Source organism: Salmo trutta, unplaced genomic scaffold (assembly GCF_901001165.1).
Source record: "Salmo trutta unplaced genomic scaffold, fSalTru1.1, whole genome shotgun sequence".
NCBI lineage: Eukaryota > Metazoa > Chordata > Actinopteri > Salmoniformes > Salmonidae > Salmo > Salmo trutta.
In genome coordinates, this window is record NW_021822189.1 from 470,084 (window position 1) to 485,432 (window position 15,349).

Below are 15,349 nucleotides of genomic sequence, written 5' to 3' on the forward strand. Positions count from 1 at the left end.
CTTTCAATATAATATATGATTATTTTTCTCACTTTATTAATTCTGTCTGTCTTGCTTCAGTCACTCTCATAGGAAAACAGTATTTATTTTATATGGTAGCATAGTTTACAATACAAGCTGATTGTTACAATGTTCCCACCAGACTGTTCCTACAATCAAATGGAACATTCTGGTAACCTTTAAAGAACAGACTAAATGTGTTCTGGGAACGCTCTTGTAACAGCAGGTGAATGTTTTTGGCACTGTGAAAGAAAAGTTGTAGAATCAGCCACACAACTAGACATTTTAGATATTTAACTACACAACTGGACAGTTTTGGAACATATATTTTGTGATGTTCCCACAACCTACTGAAACATTCTGGGAATCTTTAAAAGAACACATTAAATACGTTCTAGGAACGTTCTAGCAACGTCAGGCAAATGTTTTATACAAACATACACACTTTTGGGGAATGTTCTATTGTGGTTGTTAAATGTTACATGAAATATCCTTAGAATGTTCTTTTAAAACATGTTTGATGAATAAATATATGAGATCATCCTAATGTTACATAAAACCCGAATTAGAACTTAATGGGAATCTGAGCTAATGTTCTGGGAATGTTCACGGTTTGCTGGGGAGGAGGAAGGTATATATACCACAATACACGATCAGTGTGCCAGATATTATCTCTAGGCTAAAACATGAATCCTTTATTCATTACAGGTTCAAGTACAAAGTTAAAATGCCTTTAGTTATTCTGCTTTAGTTATTCTGCATACAAGATACAAGGGTACATAATATTGCCTTTGACTCTTCTACCACAACTAAATACAGCCATTGGAAAGACAACCTTATTCTAACTATAGATCTGATATATTCTACATTTGTCATATTTTTTTTATTTTAGCACCTTTTGAAACATCACCGGTCCTTCCTCTTCAAAACACGTTTCATTACATCGGTGAGAGGAGCGTCTGTGTGCGACAGCCTGCTACGTCTCCACCGTGTTAAAACTATCAACGGGTGGATTCCCTCGTTGACTTATCACCTGTCAATCAAATAACCACCAGTAAATCACATCAAACAACAAATAAACACCCCAAGCCCCTCCCCCTACAGCACAACAGACCACTCACTATACTGACAGATAGTAATTGATGGTAACCCATAGTAACCATATTACTGTAAGCGAGCACCTTATGACATAACGCCCCACTGCACCATGGGAGACAGCTGTGTTTGACCGTGACGGAGCACAGGGTTGGAAAACAGCTCATCACAACTGTGTGTGTGTGTGTGTGTGTGTGTGTGTGTGTGTGTGTTTGTGTGCGTGCGTGCGTGTGCGTGCGTGTGTGGCCGTGTGCAGCAAACTGTGTAACTCACTAGTGTGACTGACTGCTGTGTAAACCTGGATTGTCTGTGCACCACGAGACCATGTTAGTCCACTGAACTAAAGACTAGGCTCTCTCTGGGCGCTAACCTTAGTCCTCAGGTCTCAGGCACGTTACTCATCATGCTGAACTACCTCCACAACGCTGACCTCTAACCCCTGACCTCTAACCTCTTTCCCCTCTGCTACGCTGCACTTAGAGACAGTAGAAAACAAAGCTGCTACCTGAAGAGAAAGAAACACTGCAAACTAATGAAACTACTGAACAAAGACCTGGTAGTGACCTCTGTGTGTGTGTGTGTGTGTGTGTGTGTGTGTGTGTGTGTGTGTGTGTGTGTGTGTGTGTGTGTGTGTGTCTGTGTGTGTGTGTGTGCGTGTGTAGCACCATAGATTTGATTAACAGTACAGGAGGGAGATGTAGAGGAGATGAACCACCACTGAGTGTTGAAGCACCTTTATCAACTAGCACCATGGAATCTGAGGTGAGAGACAGAGAGACTGGAAGAGAGACAGTCCATGTTGTCAGAGGGTTGTTTAGTGGCTGGATAACAGGTTTATGATTGGTTAGCACCGGGGTGGGGGCTTATCCTGGCTTGTGATTGGTTAGCACCGGGGTTGGGGCGTATCCTGGCTTGTGATTGGTTAACACCGGGGTGGGGCTGCAACCTTTCTGGTTGGGCATCGGCCTGTGGGTCGTGGGCGGGGCTCCAAGCTGAGAACTCTTTCAGTTGAGTGTGTATGTGTGTGTGTGTGTGTGTGTGTGTGTGTGTGTGTGTGTGTGTGTGTGTGTGTGTGTGTGTGTGTGTGTGTGTGTATTAGTTGCAGGCGAAGTACTCTTTGAGCGGGGCGAAGAGGTGTCGTATGACTGGAACGCTCCAGGACCGCCCCAACAGACGCTGTCTGGAGAGACGACTCATGTTGGACACATCTGTGTAGTGGACCGGGAACCCAAAAACCCTGCAGAAGTAAGAGGTCAGAGGTTACAAAAGACAAAATATAAAATGAATAGAAATAGTATAACTACAGTAGAGACAGTATAACTACAGTAGAAATAGTATAACTACAGTAGAGACAGTATAACTACAGTAGAGATAGTATAACTACAGTAGAGACAGTATAACTGCAGTAGAGACAGTATAACTACAGTAGAGATAGTATAACTACAGTAGAGATAGTATAACTACAGTAGAGATAGTATAACTGCAGTAGAGACAGTATAACTACAGTAGAGATAGTATAACTACAGTAGAGATAGTATAACTGCAGTAGAGACAGTATAACTACAGTAGGGATAGTATAACTACAGTAGAGATAGTATAACTACAGTAGAGACAGTATAACTACAGTAGAGACAGTATAACTACAGTAGAGATAGTATAACTACAGTAGAGATAGTATAACTACAGTAGAGACAGTATAACTACAGTAGAGATAGTATAACTACAGTAGAGACAGTATAACTGCAGTAGAGACAGTAGAAATACAGTAGAGACAGTATAAATACAGTAGAGCCAGTAGAAATACAGTAGAGATAGTATAACTACAGTAGAGATAGTATAACTACAGTAAAGACAGTATAAATACACTAGAGACAGTATAACTGTATTAGAGATAGTATAAATACAGTAGAGATATAATAACTGTATTAGAGATAGTATAAATACAGTAGAGATAGTATAACTGTATTAGAGATAGTATAACTACAGTAGAGATAGTAGAACTGAAAAACAGCTGGTATAATAGAGACAGTAGAACCATAGTAGAGACAGTAGATCTACCGTAGAGATAGTAGAGCTAGATATAATAGAACTAGAGTAGCAATAGTAAAACAAAAGACAGCAGAACTAAAGATAGGATGACTAGAGTAGAGACATCATAACTAGATTAGAGACAGTATAACTACAGTAGAGACAGTAGAACTAGAGTAGAGACAGTAGAACTAGAGTAGAGACAGTAGAACTAGAGTAGAGACATCATAAGTTGAATTAAAGTAGAATTAAAATAGAGCTAGAGTATAGTTAGAGTAGAGATAACAGAACAAGTAGAGACAGTAGAAGTAGAGTAGAGATAATAGAGTAGAGATAATAAACCAAAGTAGAGACAGTATAACTAGAGTAGAGACAGAATAACTAGAGTAGAGACAGTAGAAATAGAGTAGAGACCGTAGAACTAGAATGTAGAGACAGTAGAACTAGAGTAGAGACAGTAGAACTAGAGTAGAGACAGTAGAACTAGAGTAGAGTCGAGACAGTAGAACTAGAGTAGAGTAGAGACAGTAGAACTAGAGTAGCGACAGTAGAACTAGAGTAGAGTAGAGACAGTAGAACTAGAGTAGAGACAGTAGAACTAGAGTAGAGACAGTAGAACTAGAGTAGAGTAGAGACAGTAGAACTAGAGTAGAGACAGTAGAACTAGAGTAGAGACAGTAGAACTAGAATAGAGACAGTAGAACTTCTCCATCTCAGTATAGCTAGGTTAGGGGTTAGGGGTCAGGGGTTACCTCTCCATCTCAGTATAGTTAGGTTAGGGGTTAGGGGTCAGGGGTTACCTCTCCATCTCAGTATAGTTAGGTTAGGGGTTAGGGGTTACCTCTCCATCTCAGTATAGTTAGGTTAGGGGTTAGGGGTCAGGGGTTACCTCTCCATCTCAGTATAGTTAGGTTAGGGGTTAGGGGTTACCTCTCCATCTCAGTATAGTTAGGTTAGGGGTTAGGGGTCAGGGGTTACCTCTCCATCTCAGTATAGTTAGGTTAGGGGTTAGGGGTTACCTCTCCATCTCAGTATAGTTAGGTTAGGGGTTAGGGGTCAGGGGTTACCTCTCCATCTCAGTATAGTTAGGTTAGGGGTCAGGGGTTACCTCTCCATCTTAGTATAGTTAGATTAGGGGTTAGGGGTCAGGGGTTACCTCTCCATCTCAGTATAGTTAGGTTAGGGGTTAGGGGTCAGGGGTTACCTCTCCATCTCAGTATAGTTAGGTTAGGGGTTAGGGGTTACCTCTCCATCTCAGTATAGTTAGGTTAGGGGTTAGGGGTTACCCCTCCATCTCAGTATAGTTAGGTTAGGGGTTAGGGGTTAGGGGTTACCTCTCCATCTCAGTATAGTTAGGTTAGGGGTTAGGGGTCAGGGGTTACCTCTCCATCTCAGTATAGTTAGATTAGGGATCAAGGGTCAGGGGTTACCTCTCCATCTCAGTATAGTTAGATTAGGGGTCAAGGGTTACCTCTCCATCTCAGTATAGTTAGATTAGGGGTCAAGGGTTACCTATCCATCTCAGTATAGTTAGATTAGGGGTCAGGGGTTACCTCTCCATCTCAGTATAGTTAGATTAGGGGTCAAGGGTTACCTATCCATCTCAGTATAGTTAGGTTAGGGGTCAAGGGTTACCTCTCCATCTCAGTATAGTTAGATTAGGGGTCAGGGGTTACCTCTCCATCTCAGTACACCAGAGTATGTCCTCCTTGTTGTCCATGTAAACAGGGAAGTGTTGATCCTTCCCCTGCTTCACTGAGTTAGAACGCGTTGTTATCGTACGCACCTTCCCAAACTACAACAGATAAATATAGGGTTCTGTTCAGGAGGGGACCCACACTCAATATTACCTGTCCCAAATATAACCCAAAGAACAGAAATAGGACAGCACTCCGGTGAATAAACGTATCGCCTCATGAACGTTTGTGGTATGAGCCCTTCTTCAATGGAAATCATTGTCACAACAACCAGACCTCACAGGTGGGCATCATGATACATTCCCAGTCAGTACTGGCCCAATCAAGGGATCCCAGCAGAGGGAGCTGTGGGGGAAACATGACAATCAAATAAAGATATACTGAACAAAAATGTTAACGTAACATGGACTCCAGGGTAGCTTAGTGGTTAGAGCGTTAGACTAGTAACCAAAATGGTTGCAAGTTCTAATCCCAGAGCTGACAAGGTACAAATCTGTCATTCTACCCCTGAACAAGGCAGTTAACCCACTGTTCCTAGCCGTCATTGAAAATAAGAATTTGTTCTTAACTGACTTGCCTATTTAAATAAACAAAATGCAAAAATGTCAATGATTTTACTGAATTACAGTTGATATGAGGAAATCACTCAATTGAAATAAAATCATTTTACATGACTGGGAATACAGATACAGTGGGGGAAAAAAGTATTTAGTCAGCCACCAATTGTGCAAGTTCTCCCACTTAAAAAGATGAGAGAGGCCTGTAATTTTCATCATAGGTACACTTCAGCTATGACAGACAAAATGAGAAGAAAAAAAATCCAGAAAATCACATTGTAGGATTTTTAATGAATTTATTTGCAAATTATGGTGGAAAATAAGTATTTGGTCAATAACAAAAGTCTATCTCAATACTTTGTTATATACCCTTTGTTGGCAATGACACAGGTCAAACGTTTTCTGTAAGTCTTCACAAGGTTTTCACACACTGTTGCTGGTATTTTGGCACATTCCGCCATGCAGATCTCCTCTAGAGCAGTGATGTTTTGGGGCTGTCGCTGGGCAACACTGACTTTCAACTCCCTCCAAAGATTTTCTATGGGGTTGAGATCTGGAGACTGGCTAGGCCACTCCAGGACCTTGAAATGCTTCTTACGAAGCCACTCCTTTGTTGCTCGGGCGGTGTGTTTGGGATCATTGTCATGCTGAAAGACCCAGCCATGTTTCATCTTCAATGCCCTTGGTGATGGAAGGAGGTTTTCACTCAAAATCTCACGATACATGGCCCCATTCATTCTTTCCTTTACATGGATCAGGTGTCCTGGTCCCTTTGCAGAAAAACAGCCACAAAGCATGATGTTTCCACCCCCATGCTTCACAGTAGGTATGGTGTTCTTTGGATGCAACTCAGCATTCTTTGTCCTCCAAACACGACGAGTTGAGTTTTTACCAAAAAGTTACATTTTGGTTTCATCTGACCATATGACATTCTCCCAATCCTCTTCTGGATCATCCAAATGCTCTCTAGCAAACTTCAGACGGGCCTGGACATGTACTGGCTTAAGCAGGGGGACACGTCTGGCACTGCAGGATTTGAGTCCCTGGCGGCGTAGTGTGTTACTGATGGTAGGCTTTGTTACTTTGGTCCCAGCTCTCTGCAGGTCATTCACTAGGTCCCCCGTGTGGTTCTGGGATTTTTGCTCACCGTTCTTGTGATAATTTTGACCCCACGGGGTGAGATCTTGCGTGAAGCCCCAGATCGAGGGAGATTATCAGTGGTCTTGTATGTCTTCCATTTCCTAATAATTGCTCCCACAGTTGATTTCTTCAAACCAAGCTGCTTACCTATTGCAGATTCAGTCTTCCCAGCCTGGTGCAGGTCTACCATTTTGTTTCTGGTGTCCTTTGACAGAACTTTGGTCTTGGCCATAGTGGAGTTTGGAGTGTGACTGTTTGAGGTTGTGGACAGGTGTCTCTTATACTGATAACAAGTTCAAACAGGTGCCATTAATACAGGTAACGAGTGGAGGACAGAGGAGCCTCTTAAAGAAGAAGTTACAGGTCTGTGAGAGCCAGAAATCTTGCTTGTTTGTAGGTGACCAAATACTTATTTTCCACCATAATTTGCAAATAAATTCATAAAAAATCCTACAATGTGATTTTCTGGATTTTTTCTCATTTTGTCTGTCATAGTTGACGTGTACCTATGATGAAAATTACAGGCCTCTCTCATCTTTTTAAGTGGGAGAACTTGCACAATTGGTGGCTGACTAAATACTTTTTTCCCCCACTGTATGCATCTGTTGGTCACAGATACATAAAAAAAAAAATGGGCCTCACAATGGGCCTCAGGATCTCGTCACTGTATTTCTGTGCATTCAATTGCCATCGATAAAATGCAATTGTGTTCGTTGTCCGCCCATGACTGTTCATGCCATAACCCCACCGCCACCATGGGGCACTCTGTTCACAACGTTGACATCAGCTAACCGCTCGCCCACACGACGCAAAACACATGGTCTGCGGTTGTGAGGCTGGTTGGACGTGCTGCCAAATTCTCTCAAACGACGTTGGAGGCGGCTTATGGTAGAGAAATTAACATTAAATTATCTGGCAACAGCTCCAGTGGACATTCCTGCAGTCAGCATGCCAATTTCACCTTCCCTCAAAACTTGAAACATCGGTGGCACTGTGTTGTGTGACAAAACTGTACATTTTAGAGAGGCCTTTTATTGTCCCCAGCACAAGGTGCACCTGTGTAATGATCGTGCTGTTCAATCAGCTTCTGGATATGCCACACCTGTCAGGTAGATGGATTATTTTGGTAAAGGAGAAATGCTAACTAACAGGGATGTAAACACTACAAAAACTAGAAAAATACCATTCCTCATTAAGAAGGCCTGCTGGGGCAAACGAGATCAAGCTATTCAATATGTCTCTCATTTATTCCTGTCTCCTCCCCTATGTGAGGTCATTTATCCCTGTCTCCTCCCCTATGTGAGGTCATTTCTCCCTGTCTCCTCCCCTATGTGAGGTCATTTCTCCCTGTCTCCTCCCCTATGTGAGATCATTTATCCCTGTCTCCTCCCCTATGTGAGGTCATTTATCCCTGTCTCCTCCCCTATGTGAGGTCATTTATCCCTGTCTCCTCCCCTATGTGAGGTCATTTATCCCTGTCTCCTCCCCTATGTGAGATCATTTATTCCTGTCTCCTCCCCTATGTGAGGTCATTTATCCCTGTCTCCTCCCCTATGTGAGGTCATTTATCCCTGTCTCCTCCCCTATGTGAGGTCATTTATCCCTGTCTCCTCCCCTATGTGAGGTCATTTATCCCTGTCTCCTCCCCTATGTGAGATCATTTATTCCTGTCTCCTCCCCTATGTGAGGTCATTTATCCCTGTCTCCTCCCCTATGTGAGGTCATTTATTCCTGTCTCCTCCCCTATGTGAGGTCATTTATCCCTGTCCCCTCCCCTATGTGAGGTCATTTATCCCTGTCTCCTCCCCTAAAGTTTGAAATGTGTTCCTGACTGTGGTCAAGGAGTGAAATGTAATTCAGTGTCCTGAATCAAATGTTATTTGTCACATGTGCTGAATACAACAGGTGTAGTAGACCTTACAGTGAAATGCTGAATACAACAGGTGTAGTAGACCTCACAGTGAAATGCTGAATATAACAGGTGTAGTAGACCTTACAGTGAAATGCTGAATACAACAGGTGTAGTAGACCTTACAGTGAAATGCTGAATACAACAGGTGTAGTAGACCTTACAGTGAAATGCTGAATACAACAGGTGTAGTAGACCTTACAGTGAAATGCTGAATACAACAATGTGGAGACTATATACAGGGTGTACCGGTACAGAGTCAATGTGGAGGCTATATACAGGGGGTACCGGTACCGAGTCAATGTGGAGGCTATATACAGGGGGTACCGGTACAGAGTCAATGTGGAGGCTATATACAGGGGGTACCGGTACAGAGTCAATGTGGAGGCTATATACAGGGGGTACCGGTACAGAGTCAATGTGGAGGCTATATACAGGGGGTACCGGTACGGAGTCAATGTGGAGGCTATATACAGGGGGTACCGGTACAGAGTCAATGTGGAGGCTATATACAGGGGATACCTGTACAGAGTCAATGTGGAGGCTATATACAGGGGGTACCGGTACAGAGTCAATGTGGAGGCTATATACAGGGGGTACCGGGTACAGAGTCAATGTGGAGGCTATATACAGGGGGTACCGGTACAGAGTCAATGTGGAGAATATATACAGGGGGTACCGGTACAGAGTCAATGTGGAGAATATATACAGGGGGTACCGATACAGAGTCAATGTGGAGGCTATATACAGGGGGGGTACCGGTACAGAGTCAATGTGGAGGCTATATACAGGGGGTACCGGTACAGAGTCAATGTGGAGGCTATATACAGGGGGTACCGGTACAGAGTCAATGTGGAGGCTATATACAGGGGGTACCGGTACAGAGTCAATGTGGAGAATATTTACAGGGTGTACCGGTACACAGTCAATGTGGAGGCTATACACGGGGGGTACCGGTACAGAGTCAATGTGGAGGCTATATACAGGGGGTACCGGTACAGAGTCAATGTGGAGGCTATATACAGGGGGGTACCGGTACAGAGTCAATGTGGAGGCTATATACAGGGGGTACCGGTACAGAGTCAATGTGGAGGCTATATACAGGGGGTACCGGTACAGAGTCAATGTGGAGGCTATATACAGGGGGTACCGGTACAGAGTCAATGTGGAGGCTATATACAGGGGATACCGGTACAGAGTCAATGTGGAGGCTATATACAGGGGGTACCGGTACAGAGTCAATGTGGAGGCTATATACAGGGGGTACCGGGTACAGAGTCAATGTGGAGGCTATATACAGGGGGTACAGGGTACAGAGTCAATGTGGAGGCTATATACCTGGGGTACCGGTACAGAGTCAATGTGGAGAATATATACAGGGGGTACCGGTACAGAGTCAATGTGGAGGCTATATACAGGGGGTACCGGTACAGAGTCAATGTGGAGGCTATATACAGGGGGTACCGGTACAGAGTCAATGTGGAGGCTATATACAGGGGGTACCGGTACAGAGTCAATGTGGAGAATATTTACAGGGTGTACCGGTACACAGTCAATGTGGAGGCTATACACGGGGGGTACCGGTACAGAGTCAATGTGGAGGCTATATACAGGGGGTACCGGTACAGAGTCAATGTGGAGGCTATATACAGGGGGTACCGGTACAGAGTCAATGTGGAGGCTATATACAGGGGGTACCGGTACAGAGTCAATGTGGAGGCTATATACAGGGGGTACCGGTACAGAGTCAATGTGGAGGCTATATACAGGGGGGTACCGGTACAGAGACAATGTGGAGGCTATATACAGGGGATACCGGTACAGAGTCAATGTGGAGGCTATATACAGGGGGTACCGGTACAGAGTCAATGTGGAGGCTATATACAGGGGGTACCGGGTACAGAGTCAATGTGGAGGCTATATACAGGGGGTACAGGGTACAGAGTCAATGTGGAGGCTATATACCTGGGGTACCGGTACAGAGTCAATGTGGAGAATATATACAGGGGGTACCGGTACAGAGTCAATGTGGAGGCTATATACAGGGGGTACCGGTACAGAGTCAATGTGGAGGCTATATACAGGGGGTACCGGTTCAGAGTTAATGTGGAGGCTATATACAGGGGATACCGGTACAGAGTCAATGTGGAGGCTATATACAAGGGGTACCGGTACAGAGTCAATGTGGAGGCTATATACAGGGGGTACCGGTACAGAGTCAATGTGGAGGCTATATACAGGGGGTACCAGTACAGAGTCAATGTGGAGAATATATACAGGGGGTACCGGTACAGAGTCAATGTGGAGGCTATATACAGGGGGTACCGGTACAGAGTCAATGTGGAGGCTATATACAGGGGGTACCGGTTCAGAGTCAATGTGCGGAGGCACCAGTTAGTCTAGGTAATTGAGGTAATATGTACATGTAGGTAGAGTTATTAAAGTGACTATGCATAGATAATAAACAGAGAGTAGCAGCAGAGTTCCAGAGGGTGGGGGGGCAATGCAAATACTCTGGGTAGCCTTTTGATTAGATGTTCAGGAGTCTTATGGCTTGGGGGTAGAAGCTGTTTAGAAGCCTCTTGGACCTAGACTTGGAGCTCCGGTACCGCTTGCCGTGCGATAGCAGAGAGAACAGTCTATGACTAGGGTGGCTGGAGTCCATGACAATTTTTAGGGCCTTCCTCTGACACCGCCTGGTATAGAGGTCCTGGGTGGCAGGAAGCTTGGCCCCAGTGATGTACAGGGCCGTTCGCACTACTCTCTGTAGTGCCTTGCGGTCGGAGGCCGAGCCAGTTGCCATACCAGGCGGTGATGCAACCCGTTAGGATGCTCTTGCTGCCTGGTAACAGGTGATTTGTCATCATGGTTGTGAATGGAGCTCTTATGCTCACATATCCTTGTTTTAAGTTCATGTTTGGTCTTTATGGGCATAATAAAAGTTACAGGAACACTACAGGAGATATACAACATGTTATTCCACCTCAAGCCTTTATCCTCTGACCGTAATGAGGACGCATAAGGACATTGCTACCTGCATAGTGACAACTGTAAAGTTTGGTGGGGGAGGAATAATAGTCCAGGGATATTTTTCATGTTTCGGGTTAGGCCCCTTAGTTCTAATGAAGGGAAATCTTAATGCTACAACTTACAATGACATTCTAGACATTTCTGTGCTTCCAACTTTGTTTCAACAGTTTGGGGAAAGCCCTTTCCTGTTTCAGCATGACAATGCCACCGTGCACAAAGCGAGGTCCATACAGAAATGGTTTGTCGAGATCGGCGTGGAAGAACTTGACCGGCCTGCACTGAGCCCTGACCTCAACCCCATTGAACACCTTTGGGATGAATTGGAACGCCGACTGCGAACCAGGCCTAATCGCCCAACATCAGTGCCCGACCTCACTAATACTCTTGTGGCTGAATGGAAGCAAGTCCCTGCAGCCACGATCCAACATCTAGTGGAAAGCCTTCCCAGAAGAGTGGAGGCTGTTATAGCAGCAAAGGGGGACCAACTCCATTTTAATGCCCATGATTTTAGAATGAGATGTTCGACGAGCAGGTGTTCACATACTGTTGGTCATGCATGTAGTGGATGTGCCAATGTCTATTCAGCACTTCCTTGATCGACCTTGAAATAGGACCGTAGGTTTTTTGTAGTAGCTTCTAAATAGGCCAAACATTTAGGGAATTACTCATAATGTAATGCAATTGTGTGTCTGTATTCGACTGTCATGTTTCCTCCACAGCTCTTGATGGGCCAATACTTACAGGAAATTTAGAATCATGCCACCTGTGTAGTATAGTTGTTGTGACGTTGATTGCAATTGCCTTGCATGCTAAAGAAGGGCTCATACCCGAAACATTCGTGCGGCATTACAAAATGGCAAATTTAAGTTTATTTACTGGAGTCCTATTTCTGTTCATGCACACAGACCCATTACCTTGGCTGTGCGTCCGTGCTCCAGACAGTCTTGTAGTTCCAATCTATCATTCACCATGGCTGTGAGAGGACTGGACATAGACATTATTACTGTTACACTGCTGTTTCATCATTATTCTGGTTATTCTGATTCAGTGTGTCTTACCGCCCCATGCCTGGCAGGTTTCCCCAAAAGTATCTGGCGCGGTGAGCAGCAGACACTTCTTTGGCATCGATCATCACTGGGTTACACTGGAAAACACACACACCCACACAGTTAGACAGTATTGTCCTCACTCAGCTCCATAGACAACAATGAATACATTATGTACCTCTCATTGCCACATGGGGGCAGCAACGCTCCATAGACAACAATGAATACATTATGTACCTCTCATGGCCACATGGGGGCAGCAACGCTCCATAGACATCGATGATGTTGCTCTTGTTGCTGGTGATTCTCTGATCCACCTCTACGCAGACGACACCATTCTGTATACATCTGGCCCTTCTTTGGACACTGTGTTAACTAACCTCCAGACGAGCTTCAGTGCCATACAACTCTCCTTCCATGGCCTCCAACTGCTCTTAAATGCTAGTAAAACCAAATGCATGCTCTTCAACCGATCGCTGCCCGCACCCGCCCGCCCGTCCAGCATCACTAATCTGGACGGTTCTGACTTAGAATACGTGGACAACTACAAATACCTAGGTGTCTGCAATCCAATATTAAATCTAGAATTGGCTTCCTATTTCACAACAAAGCATCCTTCACTCATGCTGCCAAACATACCCTTGTGAAACTGACTATCCTACCGATCCTCGAATTCGGCGATGTCATTTACAAAATAGCCTCCAACACTCTACTCAGCAAATTGGATTTCCAGGGCTGATTTCAAGGTTTTACTGCTAACCAACAAAGCATTACATGGGCTTGCTCCTACCTATCTTTCCGATTTGGTCCTGCCATACATACCTACACGTATGCTACGGTCACAAGACGCAGGCCTCCTAATTGTCCCTAGAATTTCTAAGCAAACAGCTGGAGGTAGGGCTTTCTCCTATAGAGCTCAATTTTTATGGAATGGTCTGCCTACCCATGTGAGAGACGCAGACTTGTTCTCAACCTTTAAGTCTTTACTGAAGACTCATCTCTTCAGTAGGTCCTATGATTGAGTGTTGTCTGGCCCAGGAGAGTGAAGGTGAACGGAAAGGCTCTGGAGCAACGAACCGCCCTTGCTGTCTCTGCCTGGCCGGTTCCCCTCTCTCCACTGGGATTTTCTGCCTCTAACCCTATTACAGGGGCTGTGTCACTGGCTTACTGGTGCTCTTCCATGCCGTCCCTAGGAGGGGTGCGTCACTTGAGTGGATTGAGTCACTGACGTGGTCTTCCTGTCTGGGTTGGCGCCCCCCCTTGGGTTGTGCCGTGGCGGAGATCTTTGTGGGCTATTCTCGGCCTTGCCTCAGGATGGTAAGTTGGTGATTGAAGATATCCCTCTAGTGGTGTGGGGGCTGTGCTTTGGCAAAGTGGGTGGGGTTATATCCTGCCTGTTTGGCCCTGTCCGGGGTTATCATCGGATGGGGCCACAGTGTCTCCTGACCCCTACTGTCTCAGCCTCCAGTATTTATGCTGCAGTAGTTTATGTGTCGGGGGGCTAGGGTCAGTCTGTTATATCTGGAGTATTACTCCTGTCTATCCGGTGTCCTGTGTGAATTTAACCTGTTGGGGGTAGGGGGCAGTATTTACACGGCCGGATAAAAATTGTACCCGATTTAATCTGGTTATTACTACTGCCCAGAACCTAGAATATGCATATAATTATTGGCTTTGGATAGAAAACACCCTAAAGTTTCTAAAACTGTTTGAATGGTGTCTGTGAGTATAACAGAACTCATATGGCAGGCAAAAACCTGAGAAGATTCCTTACAGGAAGTGGCCTGTCTGACCATTCCTTGAGCTTCTTGCCTCTGTTTATTGAAGACTGAGGATCTTTGCTGTAACGTGACACTTCCTACGGCTCCCATAGGCTCTCAGAAGGCGGGAAAAAGCTGAATGATGTCATTCCAGCCCCAGGCTGAAACACATTTGCGCTATTGGCAAGTGGCCGATCAGAGGACAATGGGCTTAGGCGCATGCACGAGTCCAACCCATGCTTTATTTTCTTTCGTCTTTTTACCTAAACGCAGATTCCCGGTCGGAATATTATCGCTTTTTTACGAGAAAAATGGCATAAAAATTGATTTTAAACAGCGGTTGACATGCTTCGAAGTACGGTAATGGAATATTTAGATTTTTTTTGTCACGAAATGCGTCGTGCTCGTCACCCTTCTTTACCCTTTCGGATAGTATCTTGAACGCACGAACAAAACGCTGCTGTTTGGATATAACTATGGATTATTTGGGACCAAACCAACATTTGTTATTGAAGTAGAAGTCCTGGGAGTGCATTCTGACAAAGAACACCAAAGGTAATAACATTTTTCTTATAGTAAATCTGACTTTGGTGAGTGCTAAACTTGCTGGGTGTCTAAATAGCTAGCCCTGTGATGCCGGGCTATCTACTTAGAATATTGCAAAATGTGCTTTCACCGAAAAGCTATTTTAAAATCGGACATATCGAGTGCATAGAGGAGTTCTGTATCTATAATTCTTAAAATAATTGTTATGCTTTTTGTGAACGTTTATCGTGAGTAATTTAGTAAATTTTTTGTAAATTCACCGGAAGTTTGCGGGGGGTATGCTAGTTCTAAACGTCACATGCTAATGTAAAAAACTGTTTTTTGATATAAATATGAACTTCATTGAACAAAACATGCATGTATTGGATAACATAATGTCCTAGGTGTGTCATCTGATGAAGATCATCAAAGGTTAGTGCTGCATTTAGCTGTCTTCTGGGTTTTTGTGACATTATATGCTAGCTTGAAAAATGGGTGTCTGATTATTTCTGGCTGAGTACTCTGCTGACATAATCTAATGTTTTGCTTTCGTTGTAAAGCC

The 15,349-nt window shown here is 44.4% G+C and overlaps 1 protein-coding gene across 1 annotated transcript in view; it reads right to left on the bottom strand.

Moving 5' to 3' along the window:
• Positions 1–311: 311 nt before the first annotated feature.
• Positions 312–15,349, bottom strand: part of LOC115180838 (DNA (cytosine-5)-methyltransferase 3A) — a gene marked incomplete in the record, with an annotated part of 117,184 nt that continues 102,146 nt past the window's right edge. The window contains 4 exon segments of the mRNA XM_029742997.1: positions 312–2,332; positions 4,800–4,918; positions 12,371–12,440; positions 12,515–12,600. Coding sequence (XP_029598857.1) covers positions 2,191–2,332; positions 4,800–4,918; positions 12,371–12,440; positions 12,515–12,600 — 417 coding nt within the window.